The sequence below is a fragment of the Macrobrachium nipponense genome, chromosome 4 (assembly GCF_015104395.2).
Source record: "Macrobrachium nipponense isolate FS-2020 chromosome 4, ASM1510439v2, whole genome shotgun sequence".
Lineage (NCBI taxonomy): Eukaryota > Metazoa > Arthropoda > Malacostraca > Decapoda > Palaemonidae > Macrobrachium > Macrobrachium nipponense.
Window position 1 is genome coordinate 82,015,408 of NC_061100.1, and position 17,757 is coordinate 82,033,164.

At 45.8% G+C, this 17,757-nt stretch overlaps 1 protein-coding gene across 2 annotated transcripts in view; it reads left to right on the forward strand.

Annotated features, from left to right (window-relative positions):
- The first annotated feature begins 253 nt into the window (after positions 1 to 253).
- LOC135210976 (NEDD8) overlaps positions 254 to 17,757 on the forward strand; it is a 54,533-nt gene continuing 37,029 nt past the window's right edge. The window contains exons 1-3 of one of the 2 annotated variants that reach the window (XM_064243970.1): positions 254 to 392; positions 10,578 to 10,595; positions 11,564 to 11,676. In XM_064243970.1, the coding sequence (XP_064100040.1) occupies positions 375 to 392; positions 10,578 to 10,595; positions 11,564 to 11,676 (149 nt within the window). In that variant the 5' untranslated portion in view covers positions 254 to 374. Of the gene's footprint in view, positions 393 to 829; positions 994 to 10,577; positions 10,596 to 11,563; positions 11,677 to 17,757 lie in introns of those variants that run through there. The other variant, XM_064243969.1, reaches the window with a different exon arrangement.

Sequence of the window (17,757 nt, forward strand, 5' to 3'; positions counted from 1 at the left end):
TGATGTGGCATTGATCTTTTTGTGCATAAAGATTTTCATTTGGCATTCCATCGCTAACAATTTTGACGGAAACTTTTGCTGACGATAAAGTTCTTATTAAGAACCATCAGCAGTTCTAGAACATTCTTTACTCATCCAATGGCAACTGACATACAATAACAAAATCGAGTGTTATTCTCGAAATTTTTACCACTAAGTTGATAAAAAACACTATCAAATGAACTCATCCTAGAAATCGAACACCTAAGGTTGTACTTCAAAGTACAACCTTTACCCCACGGAGACCGTCAACTCACGGAATCTTTAGGTTACTGTACGACACCACCACTCGTAAACTCCTGACTTCGTCAAATTGAATTCACTACAGATTCAAAATGCTGATCAAAGTTAAGGTAATAGTGACTGTGTTCGGCTAAATTCATCGCAATGAATTGGGTGGTGCCATAGATATAGCCTAGTCATTCAACTGAAATATTTGGTGCTTTGGGGTTGCGGAATTGAGCTATGAGGTCGACGGTCGGTTATGTCAGTGCTTCATGCAGTAGGCAAAGCAATTGTCATGTTGGGGCCGCTATTCTTAGTAAACGACGAGCATGTTATGATTAGAATTGACGTGAAATCCTATGGTTAGGCCTAATTTAACATTGGTATAATTTACATATTAGTGGCATCCATAGCAGAGGCTAGCTTAGGCCTAGCCTACAGAATGGCTGCAACCCCTTACATTCCCTTTGCTGTACCTCCTTTCATGTTGTCTTTCTTTCTTCCACCTTACTATCCACCCTTTCCTAACAATTGCAGTGCAACTGTGAGGTTTTCCTCTGGCCACCTTGCAGACATACCTAGGCTAGGGTAAAAAACCGTAGGTCATCAGCTTGGGCAATCCCAAAAAGAGTACATTAGCTATAATGCGTCCTGACATCGGAGATGGGCATCAGACGCGACTTGTTGTTGGTGAGAAACGGAGCTAAAGACCTCTACTCTCCTTTTGAAGTAAGTATTTTCTCCAAAGTTAGAAATTAAGGCCAAATTTTAAGATTTAAACAGAGGGTAGTGAAAACGGTGTCAAACGTAGTGCAAATCTCACCAAAACGTGTTCAACATTTTTACTTACAACTCGAAGTATTTAGAAGATTGACGCCATCTCAATGTTTACAGAGTAGCTTGTGTCAATAAACTAACCATTTCCTGTGATAAATCTGCACACCACTTGTACCCACAGACGCTGGGGCACTTTCATCACATCAATCGGAAAACTTTTCCTCACCGAGTAAACAACTGTTTTGTAGAAGACGACGACGAAGTGTACACTTCGATAATTTTTTAAATAAATAGTAAAACATCAATATTTTACATATTTATGATGATTAATTTGAAAATATTCGTTATTGAAAAAGTAACTCGATTCTGACTCAAATTTAAGTAATTATTTTTTGGAATTAGAACGTTCTTTTAAGTCCTGTATTATGACGTCACGACATCTTGACTTTCGTACCTATTGTAAATAATTGCTTTACTCAACTTTCTTGCAGAACAGTTTACCAGTTAGCCTTTAGGTACTATGAATTTACTCTTTAGGGCTGGATGACCTCTTGGGTCCTATAGTAGGCACCTACTACTTAGTAGTAGATTCACATCATCGGTGCATTTGATGCCCAGGCCAGTCCCTTACGACGCTCCTGATTGGCTGTTGATAAGCCAATCACGGGGCTGGAAACTCAGTCTCTCTAAACAGTTCACATAGGCAGGATGTATGTTCCACCTCTCCTGAGGGATACATCTTTCAAAAGTAGGTAGATCTATATTAGCCTACTAGTATTCCACGGCAGCCTCAACTGTGACAGTTGCGGTTTTTTTATGGAGTTTTACCTCCTGAACAAGAATTTTAAGTACTATTTATTCGTACGACTATAATTAACCCACAGGGGCTCATACTAAACATGGCGAAATACATTTGGGTGCGCCTACAGTTTAGTTGGCCACGGGTTTCGTCTGCTAGGTAATCGGCGGACAAATACAAACAAGATGGGAGCCGTTTGTTTTGGCGCTATAGTTTCGAAAACCTGTGTAGTATAATATAAAACCCAAAAACCTATAAAAACGGTAATGGGGGACCTTGTTGGGAACCAGGGTTTTTGGGTGGGGGGAGAACACATGAGAAAGGGTAAAAGTTCCTTTAAACGGTAATGGGGGACCTACCTATTGGGAAACCGGGGTTTTTGGGTAGGGGAATACACAGACGACGACAATGAACACTAGGAAAATCATGAAATACCTAGCTGTGTGGATGACCCCCTACTCTACATTCGTTTCCCGTTCGGTCAGGTTAACTAAACTGTCCCCCCTACTCAGTTTAGTTGGCCAAGGTTATCGCCTGCTACTAGTTAATCGGTTCATGAGATGAGTGGCCTAGGTAACTAAACTGTCCCCCTACTCAACATTCGTAGACCGAACATATGCGCTGTTAGCCTAAGAGAACGTTCAGGCATGAGATGCGCTACCTGGCCAACTGAACTGATCTTAACCAAAAGAACCAACCTAACCATACTTAGGGCGCGTGCCCTTACCTGGCCGGGGGCTTTGCCCCCCTGGACCCCCCAGTATGATATGGTAACCGTGATTGCGACGTAACTAAAGGAACGAACCTAACCACACTTAGGTCGCGTGCCGTAACCTGGCCAGGGGGCTTCACCCCCCTGGACCCACCAGTATGGTATGGAAACAGTGATTGCGACCTAATTAAACGAACTACCCTAACCTAAGGCGAGTTCTGTAAGCAAGCATTGTAATGCTACCATTTTAGCGATCATTTCGTTAACATGCGCTGTTACTTCTACGTTCGGACATGACTGGCACTGGTAACTTCTTACGGATATGTAAACACACTTAATATTTGCTAGAATACATGGTTTGTTCATGAAACTTACCTGTCAGATATATATATAGCTGTATTTCTGACGTCCGACAGAATTTCAAAACTCGCGGCACACGTAGTGGGGCGGCCAGGTGGTAGTACCCATTCCTGCCGCTGGGAGGCGGATATCAGGAACCATTCCCATTTTCTATTCATATTTTTTCTGTCGCCGGTGCTGCAAACAACTGTTTACAGTACCTCCGTCTAGGATTTTTGATTATCTCGCTTGAGGGACGTCATTAAAGATAATATTATCTGGATTGACTTTTGGTATCGACTTCTGGATTGTTGGATTGGCACGCGTAATAGTGGATTGGTTTTTGATTTTGGATTGGCTTTTCTGTGTACATGATGTCGGGATCAAGTACTGGAAGTTTCAGAGTGTGTGTGAGGAGTGAATGTAAGGTGAGGCTTCTTAAACCTTCAGTTGATCCTCACACAGTTTGTATGGATTGCAGGGGGCATGTTTGCTTGGTTGATGATCGGTGCAATGAATGCAAGGATTTGGATGATGATAAATGGAAGATGTATGAGACCTATCGACGTAAATTGGAGCGCGATAGAGTCAGGAGGTCTTCCTCCAAGGGCAGTTCTACTAAAGGTAAGGAAAGTAACATTTCTCCTCCTCTAACACCAGTAGATTTTGCTCAACAACCTAATCCTGTTTGTTGCCTTCGGGCCCCAGTGCTGTGTCTGGAGAAGGTAACACCCTTTCTCTGATTCTTGAGTCTATTCGCGCTCTCGAATCTAAAGTTTTGGCCCTAGAAACTGGCCCTGTGAAAGTTTGTGTTAGTGCCCCTAGTGTTTGTGGAGGGGGCGTCAGATCGGCCCCATAATGCCTCTAGGCCTAGACCTCTATCGGACTCCCAGGACTCAGGGAGTGGGTATGTCGAAAGCCGCAAGAGGGTTACGGGGGCTCCCCACCGATCTGGCGTCCCTTCGGCAGGCCTTGTTGCTAAATCCCAGGCTGCCAAGAGCGCGCACGAGCGCGTGTCCTGAAAGATTGCTTTTCGTCCTCCGAAGCGTCCTCCCCGCGCAAGGGGTTGGAGCGCTCGGAGAGACTCGCGTCCGTTGAAAAGGACCTTTCGCTTTGAGGACGCTTCACGTCCTATGTCTCCGCTTTCGTCAGAGGGATGCTTATGACGCCTTTCCTCCTCAGAAGAGAGGGAGGCTTTCTACCGACGAGGACGTTGGTTTCCACGCACAGGCGTGTTCACCTGAGAGGCAGATAGCTGTACCTGCTAGAAGGAAGGAGGTGTCCCCTCGCCCCTCGCCTTCTCGCAGGCTCAGTCCTGCCCCTTCTTATGCTCCTTCGTCACCTACGAAGGATATCCTAGTGTCCCTTCAGGACCAGATTACGTCGCTGATGGCTCAGAGGACTCGCCCAGCAGCAGTCGAGCCTAAGCGTAGGAAGGACGTTCGGCTGCCCGTCAAGAGGACGAAGCAGTCTCATTCTCTCTCGTCTCACTCGTCTCTCTCTCCTCCTCCGGATCGTCACCGTTCTCGTTCTCCGAGTAGATCTTTCGCTCTCTCAGGAGAGGACGCTCGCCAGGACGCTCGGCGTTCGAAGCAGGACGCGTTTGCGCTCTTGGCAGGGAGCTGTTGAGGACGCTCGGCAGGACGGCTCGGCGTTCTAAGCAGGACGCTTTGCGCTCTCTACAAGGCGCTTTGAGGACGCTCGGCAGGACGCTCGGCGTTCGAAGCAGGACGCTTTGAGTTATCGACAGGACGCCTTTGAGGACGCTCCTCAGGACGCTCGCCGTTCGAGCAGGATCGCTTTTCGAGCGAGGCAGGACGCTTTTGAGGACGCTCAGCTGGACGCTTGCTTGGCTAAGCAGGACGCTTTTGGCGCCTCTCGTCAGGAAGCTCGCGCTTCCTCTCGTAGGGACGTGTCTGTTAAGACAGTTCCCGTTGCTTTCTAAGGACGCTCCTCTTTCACAAGATGTCCGTCCTTCTAAGGATCGACCGTAAGGGCGATTCCGTACCTGTAGCGGGTACTTCCAACCAACGGAAGTCATTGTTCAGGATTGAGACTGCTGGACGTACTCCCTCTCCTGATGGACGTTCTCCAGTTCCTCTTAGGGAGGAAGGGGAACTTAGTAGTCCAGGGAGTTCCGTCGAAGAAGAACAGCCGGTAGCTTCAGCTGTCTCGGACTACAAGGTTCTTGTCAGGCTGTTACGTTCATCCTTCGGGGAGAAGTTCCAGCCGGCAGCCCCTAGGTCTCCTCCCTCTCAACTTTCGTCTTCCAAGACCGTTAAGACCCCTGAATTCGTCGAGATGAAGACATCGCTGTCGACCAAGAGGGCTTTTAAGAAGCTTCAAGACTTTATGTCTAGAAGGAAGGATCAGGGCAAGACCACTTTCGCCCATCCGCCCTCTAGACTCGCCGGGAAAGGAGGAATTTGGTATGAAACCAAGGAGGACGTGGGAGTAAAGGTTCCTTCGTCCGCTCTGGGTGACTTCTCCAGTTTAGTGGACGCTCAGAGGAGGTCTCTCTTATCGTCTGCTAAGGTGTCCTGGACTCCTGTGGAGACGGACCACCACTTGAAGGGACTGCTTCGCACCCTAAATGTCTTTAATTTCCTAGACTGGTGTCTGGGAGTTTTAGACCTTCAGTTAGAAGTCCTGATTCTCTCAGTCTGGGGGAGCTGTCCAGCGTGTTGTCATGTATGGACAAGGCCGTCAGGGATGGTTCGAGGAGCTAGTTTCTCATTTTGGAACTGCTTTCCTGAAGAAAAGAGCTCTTCTTTGCAATTTTACCGCTAAGTCGGTATCTCTCGCTCAGAAAGCGGAATTGCTCTTTGCGCCTCTTTCGGACCATCTCTTCCCCCAGGCTATGGTAAAGGATCTTGCAAAGAGTTTGCAAGAGAAGGCGACCCAGGACCTCTTGGTACAGTCTTCAAGACGTCCAGCAGTTCCTTCCACTTCGGCATTCAGCAAACCCCCGAAGAAAGTCAAACCCTTTCGCGGGGCACCCCCCTCGAGAGCAGCTCCTCGAGGGAGAGGTTTTTCGAGAGGAAGAGCTTCATTCAAACCCAAAACCACCAAATGAAGATCTCGTCCTTCAGACGCCAGTCGGGGCCAGACTGGAATTCTTTGCGGAGGCTTGGAGGCAGAGAGGGGCGGATCCTTGGACTCTCAAGATAGTAGAGCGGGGGTACAAGATCCCCTTTTTACATCCTCCTCCTTTAACATCAACTCCCAGAGACCTCTCTCCATCTTATCAGGGAGAGAAGAAAAGTATTCATTTCGATCTGTTAGACCAGATGGTCGAAAAAAGAGCGGTGGAACAAGTCTTGGACCTGGAGTCACCGGGCTTCTACAACAGGATTTTCCTAGTGCCGAAGCCCCCCAGTCGTCAGGTTGGCGCCCGGTCCTGGATGTGAGCAGGCTCACTCTTTTGTAGAAAAGATCAAATTCAAAATGGAGACGCCTCAGTCGGTGCTGGGAGCCTTGAGACCTGGCGACTGGATGGTGTCTCTGGACCTGCAGGACGCGTACTTCCACGTCCCCGTCCACCCTCTTTCAAGGAAGTACCTGAGATTCGTCTTAGACAACAGGGTTTGGCAATTCAGAGCCCTTTGTTTCGGTCTCAGCACGGCCCCGATGGTTTTCACAATGATAATGAGGAATGTAGCGAAGTGGCTCCATTCGTCAGGGATCAGGATATCCCTATACCTCGACGATTGGCTGATCAGAGCGTCGTCGAGGCAGAAGTGTCTGAAGGACCTTCAGTTTACGTTAGCCTAGCAAAGTCTCTGGGTCTTTTGGTCAACTCCGAAAAGTCGCATCTGACCCCGACACAGTCCATCGTGTATCTGGGGATTCAGATGGATTCAGTGGCTTTTCGGGCGTTTCCATCCCAGGAACGTCAGCGACTGGGGTTAGAGAAAGTCGCAGCCTTCCTAGAGAGAGAAGCTTGTTCGGTGAGGGAGTGGATGAGTCTGCTGGGCACCATTTCCTCGCTAGAAAAGTTTGTCTCGCTGGGAAGACTGCACCTCAGGCCTCTTCAATTTTTCCTTGCGGAAGAATGGACGTCGAAAGAGGACCTGAATGCGATCCTAAGGATCTCCAACAAGCTAAAAGTCCACTTAAGATGGTGGCTCGACCCTCAGAAGTTACGAGAGGGCTTCTCCTTAAATCTTCTGAGCCCCGACCTAGTGTTGTTCTCAGACGCTTCCATTCCGGTTGGGGAGCAACACTAGGGGGGGAGGAAGTGTCAGGCTCCTGGAGAGGGGAACAGGTAGCCTGGCACATCAATGTAAAGGAACTGGCAGCGATATTCCTGTCGCTGCAGTTCTTCGAAGACAAACTGTCAAGCAAGGTTGTTCAAGTCAACTCAGACAGTACCACAGCCCTTGCGTATCTAAAGAATCAGGGAGGAACTCACTCCAGATCCCTTTTTCTCCTGGCGAAGGAAGTTCTGCTTTGGGCAGACGCAAGGCGCATCAAGATCCTGACAAGATTCGTGGCAGGGGTTCAGAATGTCAGGGCGGACCTTCTCAGTCGACGAAATCAGATTCTACCAACAGAATGGACCTTGCACCAGGAAGTCTGTCAACAATTATGGAGATTGTGGGGACGTCCTCTAGTAGACCTGTTCGCTACATCAAGGACGAAGAGGCTTCCTCTGTATTGCTCCCCGGTTCTGGATCCAGGGGCAATTGCAGTGGACGCGTTGCTCTGGAACTGGACAGACCTGGATCTTTACGCCTTTCCCCCATTCAAGATCATGGGGGACGTAATGAGGAAGTTCGCAGCTTCAGAAGGGACAAGGTTGACTCTGATTGCCCCAATGTGGCCAGCAAGAGAGTGGTTCACAGAGGTCATGACATTCCTTGTGGACTTCCCAAGAACGTTGCCCTGGAGGAGAGATCTACTCAGACAGCCTCACTTCAAAAGGTTTCACCAAAACCTCTCCGCTCTGGCTCTGACTGCGTTCAGACTATCGAAAAGTTGGCCAGAGCGAGAGGCTTTTCAAAGGCAGCTGCGAGAGCAATCGCTAATGCTCGAAGAGCCTCTTCAAGAGCTGTCTACCAGTCTAAGTGGTCCTCCTTCAGGGCATGGTGCAAAAAGGAAGGAATTTCCTCTTCCACGACCTCTGTGAATCAGATAGCAGATTTCTTACTCTATCTAAGAAATGTGCAGAAATTGACAGTTCCTACAATCAAGGGTTATAGGAGTATGTTGTCTGCCGTTTTTCGCCACAGAGGACTGGACCTCTCGGACAATAAGGATCTGCACGATCTCTTAAGGTCGTTCGAAACCACCAAGATTCCACAGGCAAGACCGCCCTCATGGAATCTAGATGTGGTTTTGAAACATCTGATGCTAAGTCCCTTTGAGCCTCTCCATGAAGCTTCTCTAAGGGACTTGACGAGAAAAACGCTTTTCCTAGCTTCTCTGGCGACGGCGAAGAGAGTTAGTGAAATCCAAGCGTTCAGTAGCCTAGTGGGCTTCAAGGGAGACAACGCTGTCTGCTCGTTGAACCCATCTTTCTTGGCTAAGAACGAGAACCCGTCTAATCCTTGGCCAAAGAGCTTGAAATCAAAGGAATATCGAGTCTCGTGGGTCAAGAACCAGAGAGAGCCCTGTGCCCTGTCAGGGCTCTCAAGTTCTATGTGAATAGGACTAAAGAGATAAGAGGTCCCTCAGGTAATCTCTGGTGCTCGGTGAAGAGACCAGATTTGCCGTTGTCGAAGAATGCTGTTGCTTTCTTCTTGAGGGACGTCATTAAAGAGGCTCATCATTCATCTTGCCAGAAGACTGATTTGAGCCTCTTTAAAGTGAAAGCTCACGAGGTCAGAGCCGTAGCTACTTCTCTTGCCTTCCAAAGGAATATGTCTATCAAAGATATTCTTGATAGCACCTTCTGGAGGAGCAATTCCGTATTCGCCTCACATTACCTCCGGGATGTGAGAACGATTTACGAGAACTGTAGTTCTTTGGGGCCTTACATTTCGGCAGACACAGTTTTGGGGGCTGAAGGTAGCTCTCTCCCTATCCCTTAGCTTAGTTAGGTTAGTTTTATTGTGTTTTTTGGTTGATGGTGAGATCTTCTGTGGAAATCTCCCATTCCTTAGTGTTAATGTCAGGGGTTTTTTGGTTAGTTGGTCAGGTGGTGGTCGGTTGCTGTGTTACTGCCATATGTTTGGCTAGATGATCTTGTCACATTGTGGTCACGTCCCCGTTGACAGAGCATCCAGAGTGCACCAGCACTACAGGTCCAAACCTGGCTGGCAACTCTGATAAAAGCATAAGCAGGCTTTAAGTGACAGTAATCACAGAGTCTACTTTGCTATCAGGTAAGGAACCAATAAGTTAATCTTTTATTTAATTTAAGTTTCCTAAAAATCCTAGTCTGTCTCTACCCACCATCCGAAGGTGGGATTCAGCTATATATATATCTGACAGGTAAGTTTCATGAACAAAATGTTATTGTTATAATACAATTAAGTTTGTTCATACTTACCTGGCAGATATATATAATTAGAGTGCCCACCCTCCTCCCCTCAGGAGACAAGGGTCATGAATAAATATGAATAGAAAATGGGAATGGTTCCTGATATCCGCCTCCCAGCGGCGGGAATGGGTACTACCACCTGGCCGCCCCACTACGTGTGCCGCGAGTTTTGAAATTCTGTCGGACGTCAGAAGTACAGCTATATATATATCTGCCAGGTAAGTATGAACAAACTTAATTGTATTATAACAATAACATATTTCAGCCACTCATATGCCTCCATATGTCCCCATTTTGTGTATTCTGTTGCTGCATTTATTAGAGCCCACTCTAATATATAGCAAAGGGTTCAGCTGTGATCCTTGATGCACCACTACATTTATCTCAAATTCTTCTGATACACCCGCCACTTTTTTCACTGGTAGGGTAACAACTACCAATACTCCTGAGAAGTTTGTAATTTCTTCCGTGCAGCATCCGTGCAGCATGATATTCACCAACATAGAATATCTGTAATGTCCCACATTCATGAAATAGTGATTCTTACAATATGGTCTGTCAAATTAAGGAAATAATTGAAGACAGAAATAAATGAGATGCTCACTTATTGGGATCCAGTCCCTCCTCAAATGAAGAAATACAGGGTGAGGTTGATGTTGAGCTGTATGTCATACACACACAAGATGTTAATTAGTGACATTCCTAGAGGTAGCACTTGTATTTTTATTATCTCCCTTTCTCTTACTTACAGTTACATTATTGTGTTATTGTGATGGGTTTTGCTAGGCTATCTTTTTGGAAGTTGTGCATTTTGTAGATAAGTTCCTGAAATGTTTAAGGTGTGTTTCATCTTACTTTGGACATCACATGTAATTGTGTTAGCAATGGGATATTTTAATGTTCAAGTGTAGGATATATGATTTGTTTAGGATATAGATTTGTTCATTGTTACTTAACAGAAGGCTAGACTCCTGAAGCATCTGGTAAGATGGGAGGCTGCTGTACAATATTTAATATGTTGAACTGTCAAATACAAATGATAAGAGTTTGGGGACTTTTGAAATATTGATTATATAATTGAAATCCATACAGAAGATAACAAAGCATTATTCAGTTATCTTCTCTGTTTTCAAATAAATTATTTCACAAATTGCTCCCATTTTAATGCCTTTCTTCTCTTTTTTTTCTTTTTTTTGCAGACCCTGACTGGCAAAGAGGTATGTACATTAGAATCAGGGAAATATTCCATTGTAGGATTTAATAAGCGTGCAAGATAATTAAAATCATTTGCCAGAACTGTAAATGGTTCCATTATTAGATGTGAATTTTTATAAGATTGTGTATCATATTGGACGTATATCTTGGAAATTTCCCTGTTATCTGCCCTCATAAATTTACATCAGCTAGCAATTTACCTGGTTATTATAATAAATAAAATGGCAGTACAGCTCCAATTTTGTATATGAAGATGCACCAAATTGTCAAAATGATGATTTAAATAAAATTTCTGGGAAAGCATGTTCCCATAATTCTTACTTTGTGATCTAAGTCTACTACTGCATATTTGATGTATTTTAACAGATCCGAGTACTTTTACTTATTTTGATTCAAAGTGTCTGCAGTAGTTGCTCTTTAGAGAGTGTTCTTACGTATTTTATAATCAAGAGACAAGAAGAGTATACTTTGCATTTCTCTCTCTCTCTCTCTCTCTCTCTCTCTCTCTCTCTCTCTCTCTCTCTCTCTCTCTCTCTCTCTGGGCATGGCATGAACATGTGTATAGTTTGCACAGATATCTGTAAGAGGTTATCTCAGGTATGAGGGTGGGGCCATATTTTCTGAAAACCCTTCTGAATGTTCTTTTTTTTCAATTATGAAATAGTATTTGCTAGTGTAATAATTTCTACATCCTGGTTAGGAAGGGAAGAACAGGCTGTGTTTAGACCTCATTACGATGAATTTATTTTGTTTATAGAAGCTTTAGCTTAAGATTGGCACCTGTATCTCTTAGAGGATTACATATACTCATCTCCAGAGGCTAAGTTGCCTCTATGTATGAAAGAGAACGTGACTTGCCCAGAGAAGTTTCTTGTTTGATAGATTGAAATTAAAGTTGCCCTTGGTTTTATGTGATTGTGCACCAATCCATCATATGTTTTCTAATGTATGGTTGTTGTTTTTCATCTAGATTGAGATTGACATTGAGCCTACAGATAAAGTTGAAAGAATCAAGGAAAGAGTAGAAGAGAAGGAAGGCATCCCTCCTCCACAGCAAAGACTTATTTTTTCTGGAAAGCAGATGTAAGTTGTGTGATTCATTTTATCTGGCTGTTATGTAATGCTGATGCAAGTTGTGTGATTCATTTTATTTTGTTGTTTTGTAAGCAAAGTTATCTTGGGAGTCTTACTTCTGGTAAAGATGTGCTAATTAAATACTGCTGTTTGCAGCACTTGATCAAATGCAGACCCATTTTTACGGAATTCGGTTCTTATTTTCTCATCTGCATGGTAAGTTTTATCTCAAAATTTTTAGATTAGGGATGAGTCTGACTTCTGTCTGGGAAAGCAAGTAATTTAGTAGTATTGATTATAACATTTTGGTGTAATGGATGCTTAAAGCAGAGTTTGAAAACAGTCATCTTTGTCATCCCCACTGCTATCCTTATGTAAGGGGTCAGTTTTTTTTAATGCAGCTTATCTAGCTGCTTGTATTGACAGTATCTTCTGCTAAACCATTCTTCTTCAAATTCTCTTTCCTTTATCATGCATAGCTATCCTTTTTCTCCCTCTTTCACTAAGTGTAACTGGTTCCACCCTCATTCCTTCCCTGTCATCGATCTTATTGTATCAGTAATGTTTACCTCTAGGGGAGTGGGATAGTGGAAAAAAAAAGTGCAAATGGTGATTGAAGCACCAGATTTAGCATCAGAAGTCTTATTATCCCATAAATGAAAATCAACCTCCGGCCACCTTTATACGTATAATGGTTACATTTTCATACAATCAACTTACCTGTCAGATATATACATAGCTAAGACTCCGTCGTCCCCGACAGAAATTCAAATTTCGCGGCACACGCTGCAGGTAGGTCAGGTGATCTACCGTCCTGCCCTGGGTGGCAGGATTAGGAACCATTCCCGATTTCTATCATTTTTTCTCTGTCGCTTGGAATGTAAACAACGTTTGCAGTTCCTCCTGACTTGATTTTTGGATTTCATCGCCATCGATCTTCTGGGCTATCTTTTGCAGGGAAGTACTGGGTCTTTGGTTCGGCATACGCATATTAATTTGTTTTAATAACTTTGGCTTCGAAAATTTCGAAGAATTGTTTACGTGTAACTACCGAACTTTTCGGTAGACACTCACATAGTTTGCAAAAGGAAAATTTTAATATTTATTCATTAATAACGTGTAGTAAATGTTAAAATTGATTGAGGAAGTTTAAGCTAACTTCCTTCTTGAGGAAGTCAGAATAAATAGAATTAGTTTCGCTTCCTTTAGAAGTTTTTATAGCTCTCGTACTAACGAGCAGTTAGAGCATTAACAATACTAGTAGTGTTGTATCCTCATCTCCTTCTTACTTCACAGAATCTTCAAATTCATATTGCAATTTGAAGACAAAGGAATGTAGCTCAAAATAGGAGCTATTGAAAGGTAAGAAGTGATTTTAGTGTTCCCCTTTGCAGTGGAGGGTGCGTCTGATCGGCTCTGTCTCGCTCCCAGGCCTAGACCTCTTCCAAGCTCCCATGCCCAGAGGAGAAGGAAAGTCGAAAGCCTTACGGAGGTTATAGAGAATCCCCACCGGTCAGGCGTCCCCTCGGCAGGTTCTGTAGCACGTCCCAGACTGCCAAGTTCGCCATTGGAAAGGCGTCCTATAATAAAATGAGGGTGCGCCCGATCGCTCTGTCTCGCTCTCAGGCCTAGACCTCTTCCAAGCTCACAAACCCAGAGGAGAAGGAATGTCGAAAGCCGTAAGGAGGTTTCAGAGAACCACCTCCAGTCGGGCGTCCCCTCGGCAGGATCTGTAGTAGCGTCCCAGACTGCCAAGGATAACCGTTGGAAAGGTATCCTATAATAGTGATTTCGTTATCCGATTCCTCATCGGAAAGGGGGAAGTTCTGACGAATTTTCGAGACCTTCTAAAGTTCTTAGAAATCTCTTAAGTAACTGGATTATATCCCGGAAAGTATTACGGAAGTATATCCTCCTTCCCCTAGATCGGATACGGAGAAGTAAGAAGTAGCTGCGAAGATCCTGGGAAAGTTACTACAGCAGATATCTTCGTTGGTTGGAGTACTAAGGAGGGTCCTTCTCGGAAAGAGGACCCCTTCCTTCTGGAATCCCGTCCGCTAGAAGTCTCTGAGAACTCGGACGAGGCACCTATCAAGAGTCTTGGTGGATAAGGAGAAAGAAGTTTCATATACGAAGAATTTTCTTGAAGATGCAAGATATTATCTTTCTCACAACAGACTGCTCAGGACCGCTTCAGAAAAAGCGTCCTGCGAGAGTGTTTCTCTTCTTCTGCTTCCTCCTTCACTTATATGAGAGGTGAAAGACTCGGATCTTTCCAAGCCCCTGAAAAGGTTTTGGAAGAACCTTCTTTGAACTCGAGCCAGAGCGCTTCACTGATGAAGCTCCCTCCTCGATCAAGGTGATGTTGTGTCGACGTCCCCCTATATGGACGTAGCGGATGGTACTCCTGCGAGGTCTCCCTCCCCTCCCATTGAAGAGGGCGCGGGAGAAGCTTCTAAGAGTATCCTACTGGCTGTTCAAGAGAAGCTAGCCTCCTTGGTAGGAGTTATGGCTAGACATCCTCCTCGTAAGAAGGACGTTTCTCTTCCAATCAAGAAGTCTCGTCCTCTCTCTCCTGCCAAAAACGAGGCGTCTTTCAGACATGAAGCTTCGGCTTCTAAAACAAGTAGAGGAAGATTTTCGGTCTAGTTCGAGAGCGAGAGAGGCATATGCCAAACAAGATGTCGCACAGAAGACGCCAGCTAAACGTGAGGCGTCTTCCAGGCGCGAGGCGTCATACAGAGGCGTGGAATCAGCCAGACGCGAGACTCTAGCCAGGACTTATTCCGGACGTGAAGCGTCATCGAAGCACTAGGCGCCAGCCAAGTTTTTGGCGCCAGCCAGGACGCCAGTTGAGTGCGAGACGTCTTCCAGGCGCGAGGCGTCTTCCAGATGTGAGCAGTCAGCCAAGCGCGAAGCGTCAGCCAGGACGCTCGGCGGACGAGAGGCGTCATACAGGCGCGAGGCGTCTTCCAGATGCGAGGAGCCAAGGCTCCAACCAAGCGTCAGCCAGACGCCAGGCGCCAGGATCTCAAGCTTCTTTGTGTTTGGAGATAGATTTCACAAAGACTCTCCTATTTTGAGATTTGTCACAAGATCAGTTCATTTTCCTGACAGGGACACAAGATGTCGCACAGGCGACCGTAGCCCATGTCAGGATGGACTGTGACTGTGGGAAGTTTTCTAACTGGAACAATCTTCTCATGACAGGGAATTAATGTTCGCCTAAGCGACTTCATCTCTGTCATGAGGGTTTGTTTCAGAGAAATAGTCCCTCTCTTTGTGAAGAGAGGCTCTCTCCTTAGGTGACTCCCTCTCTACTACCAACATTTGGAACAAGAGATGGAAGACATAATAGACTAGGAAGTCAAGGAGGGTGCAGGTCTTTCAGATTACAAAACCTTAGCAACCTGTTTCATTACAGCTTTATGTCCATGTAATAGGAATCTGGAATGATTCTCTTCGATCCTTGCTTCTTGTTAGGATCTCCTTCGTCTAACACTAAATTGTATTACAAAGATAGAAATTTTTCCATTCTCCCTCGGCCTCAGAGGAAAGAAAGAATGTAAAAGAAAATCATCCTTTAGACTACGGTATGGTCAAGTCATATGCACACACCGAAGTAGACTACAGTTTCTTAACATCCTTACATAGGTTTCCTAGATTAATGATGTTTACCTGAAATGTGCAGCTTTATAAAGGATTCTTATACGGCAGAGCACGATATGAGATAATTATCTCATGCTTTTTAGAAACGCATGAAGACAGCATAATCTTTTTAGAATCTATTTTTGCTCAGGAGAAGATGGATGAGTTTGATGGGAAACATCCTTTTCATGTCAGAAGGATGTCCCTGGATGGACTATAATACGTTTTAATAGCTCCATCCCGGCGCAAGCCAGAAGCGCCAGAAGCGTAAGACTCACCTAACAGGATCTTTTCTCGATTTAGCGAATTATTAACCTATAAGTCCATCAGTCTCTATCTTATCTCTAAGAACATCGAGAATTTCTCTTTTGTTCATGAAACTTACCTGTCAGATATATATATAGCTGTATTCTCTGAAGTCCGACAGAATTTCTAAAACTTACGACACACGTAGTGGGAGTTAGGGTGGTTAGTACCCATTCCCGCCGCTGGGAGGCGGGTATCAGGAACCATTCCCATTTTCTATCAGATTTCTTCTGTCGCCGGTGTCGTAAACATCTGTTTACACACCTCCGCCTCAGGATTTTGGAAAACTTTTCATTGCTTGAGTATCCTCTTGACTTTTTGGTTTTTTGATTGGATCGATAGCTTGGCATACGTGATTTGGACTGTTTTTTGAATTTGGCTTAGATTTTTCCTTAAATATCTGGATGTAGTTCGGCTAGCGCCAGGGTGTGTTCGAAAGTGGAATGCAAGGTTAGGCTTCCTAAAGCCTTGGTTGATCCTCACACGTTGTGTAAAGGGTGTAGGGGGCAAGAGTGTAAATATGATTTGCGCTGTAATGAGTTGTGAAAGCTTGGATGATTTACAATGGAAGACGTATGAATCCTACATAAATAAGTTAGAACGTGATAGGATTAGGAGGTCTTCCTCCAGGAGTAAGTCGGGTAGCAGACAGGGTATTAATGTATCCCCTTCTAACCCTCCTTTAGATTTTGTCTCCTAACCCCGTAGTGTTGCCTTCGGGCCCTCAAGTGGTGTCTGCGGAGGGTAATGCCCTTTCGCTTATTCTGGATTCATTGAAGACGCTTGAATCTAAAGTGCTTGCCCTTGAAAACAGGCAAAATAAGTGCAGTGATAGTGCCCCTAGTGAAGTGGAGGGGGCGTCAGATCGGCCCTATAGCGCCTCTAGGCTGGGACCTCTGCCGGACTCCCAGGACTCAGGGAGAGGGCATGTCGAAGGCCGAAGGAGGGTTACGGGGAACCCCCACCGATCTGGCGTCCCTTCAGCAGTTCCTGTGGACGCTTCCCAGGCTGCTAAGGAGCGTGCTCGAGCACGTATCCTGAAGGATTGTTTCTCGTCTTCCGACGCGTCCTCCCCGCGCAAGGGGTGGGAATCTCGTTCGGATTCGCGACCTTTGAAGAGGACTCTTCAAGAGCTTGACGCTTCACGTCATGCTTTGTCTGAGTGGCATTCTTCTCCGGAAAGCGTAGCTTTTCCGCCCCAGAAGAAGTCTAGGACGTCATCCGACGATGACACCCACGAGCGCCCCAGTCGCTCTAGAGCCAAGGCTGTTCCTGGAGAAGAGAAGCGTCCCCTCGCCCCTCTCCTTCTCACAAGCGCAGCTCGTCTCCGCGTAAGGAGACATCTCAGACGGAGATCATCATTGCGATGCAGCGGCAATTGGACGCTTTAACTGAAGCAGAAGGAGACGGCGGTACCTCGTCGAAGGAAAGACGATAGGACTGCCTATCAAGAGAACTAAGCAGTGGCTTCTCCCAACGGCTCCTTTTTCGTCCCCGTCTTCTGATTTTTCGCCCTCTAGACGTCGTTTTGCTCCCCAGGGTTCGTCTAGAGGTGACGTTAGACGCCAGGTTAGAGAGAGTTCTCTGCATGCTCCTCTCTCTTCCCGTAGAGAGGACGCTCGGCGTTCCGACTTCGACGCTTCTGCTGACGACGATTTTGTAGCTGTCGGACGGACTTCTATGCGTTCGGCCCCTCTTCGACATGACAGTGTTGACGCTCAACGATACGCTAGTCGGGCAGTTGATCAAGTTTCTTCGCGGGACGTTCGTAAGGACGCTTCGCGGGACGTTAGAAGAGTCTCTTTGATGGACGCTCCGTTGGACGCTTCGCTGGACGCTCGGTCGGACGCTGATTTGGACGCTCGATGAGAAAGCTACGTTGGACGCTCAGATGGACGCTCGTAGAACGTTCTAGTAAGACCTCTGTGGACGCGAATGTGGATGTTCGCTGTCACTCGGATGTTGTTCCCGAGACTTTGGCACGTTCGCCTCTAAAGGTGATTCCTGATCCTGTGACTGTTAAGGATCCGTTACCCTCGTCTTCTCTTCATCGTTCGGATAGGAGACTTGGAGCTAAAGGACTTCTGCCTCTTCCTTCCGACTTGCACTCGGTTAGGGAAGAAGGAGAACTTAGCG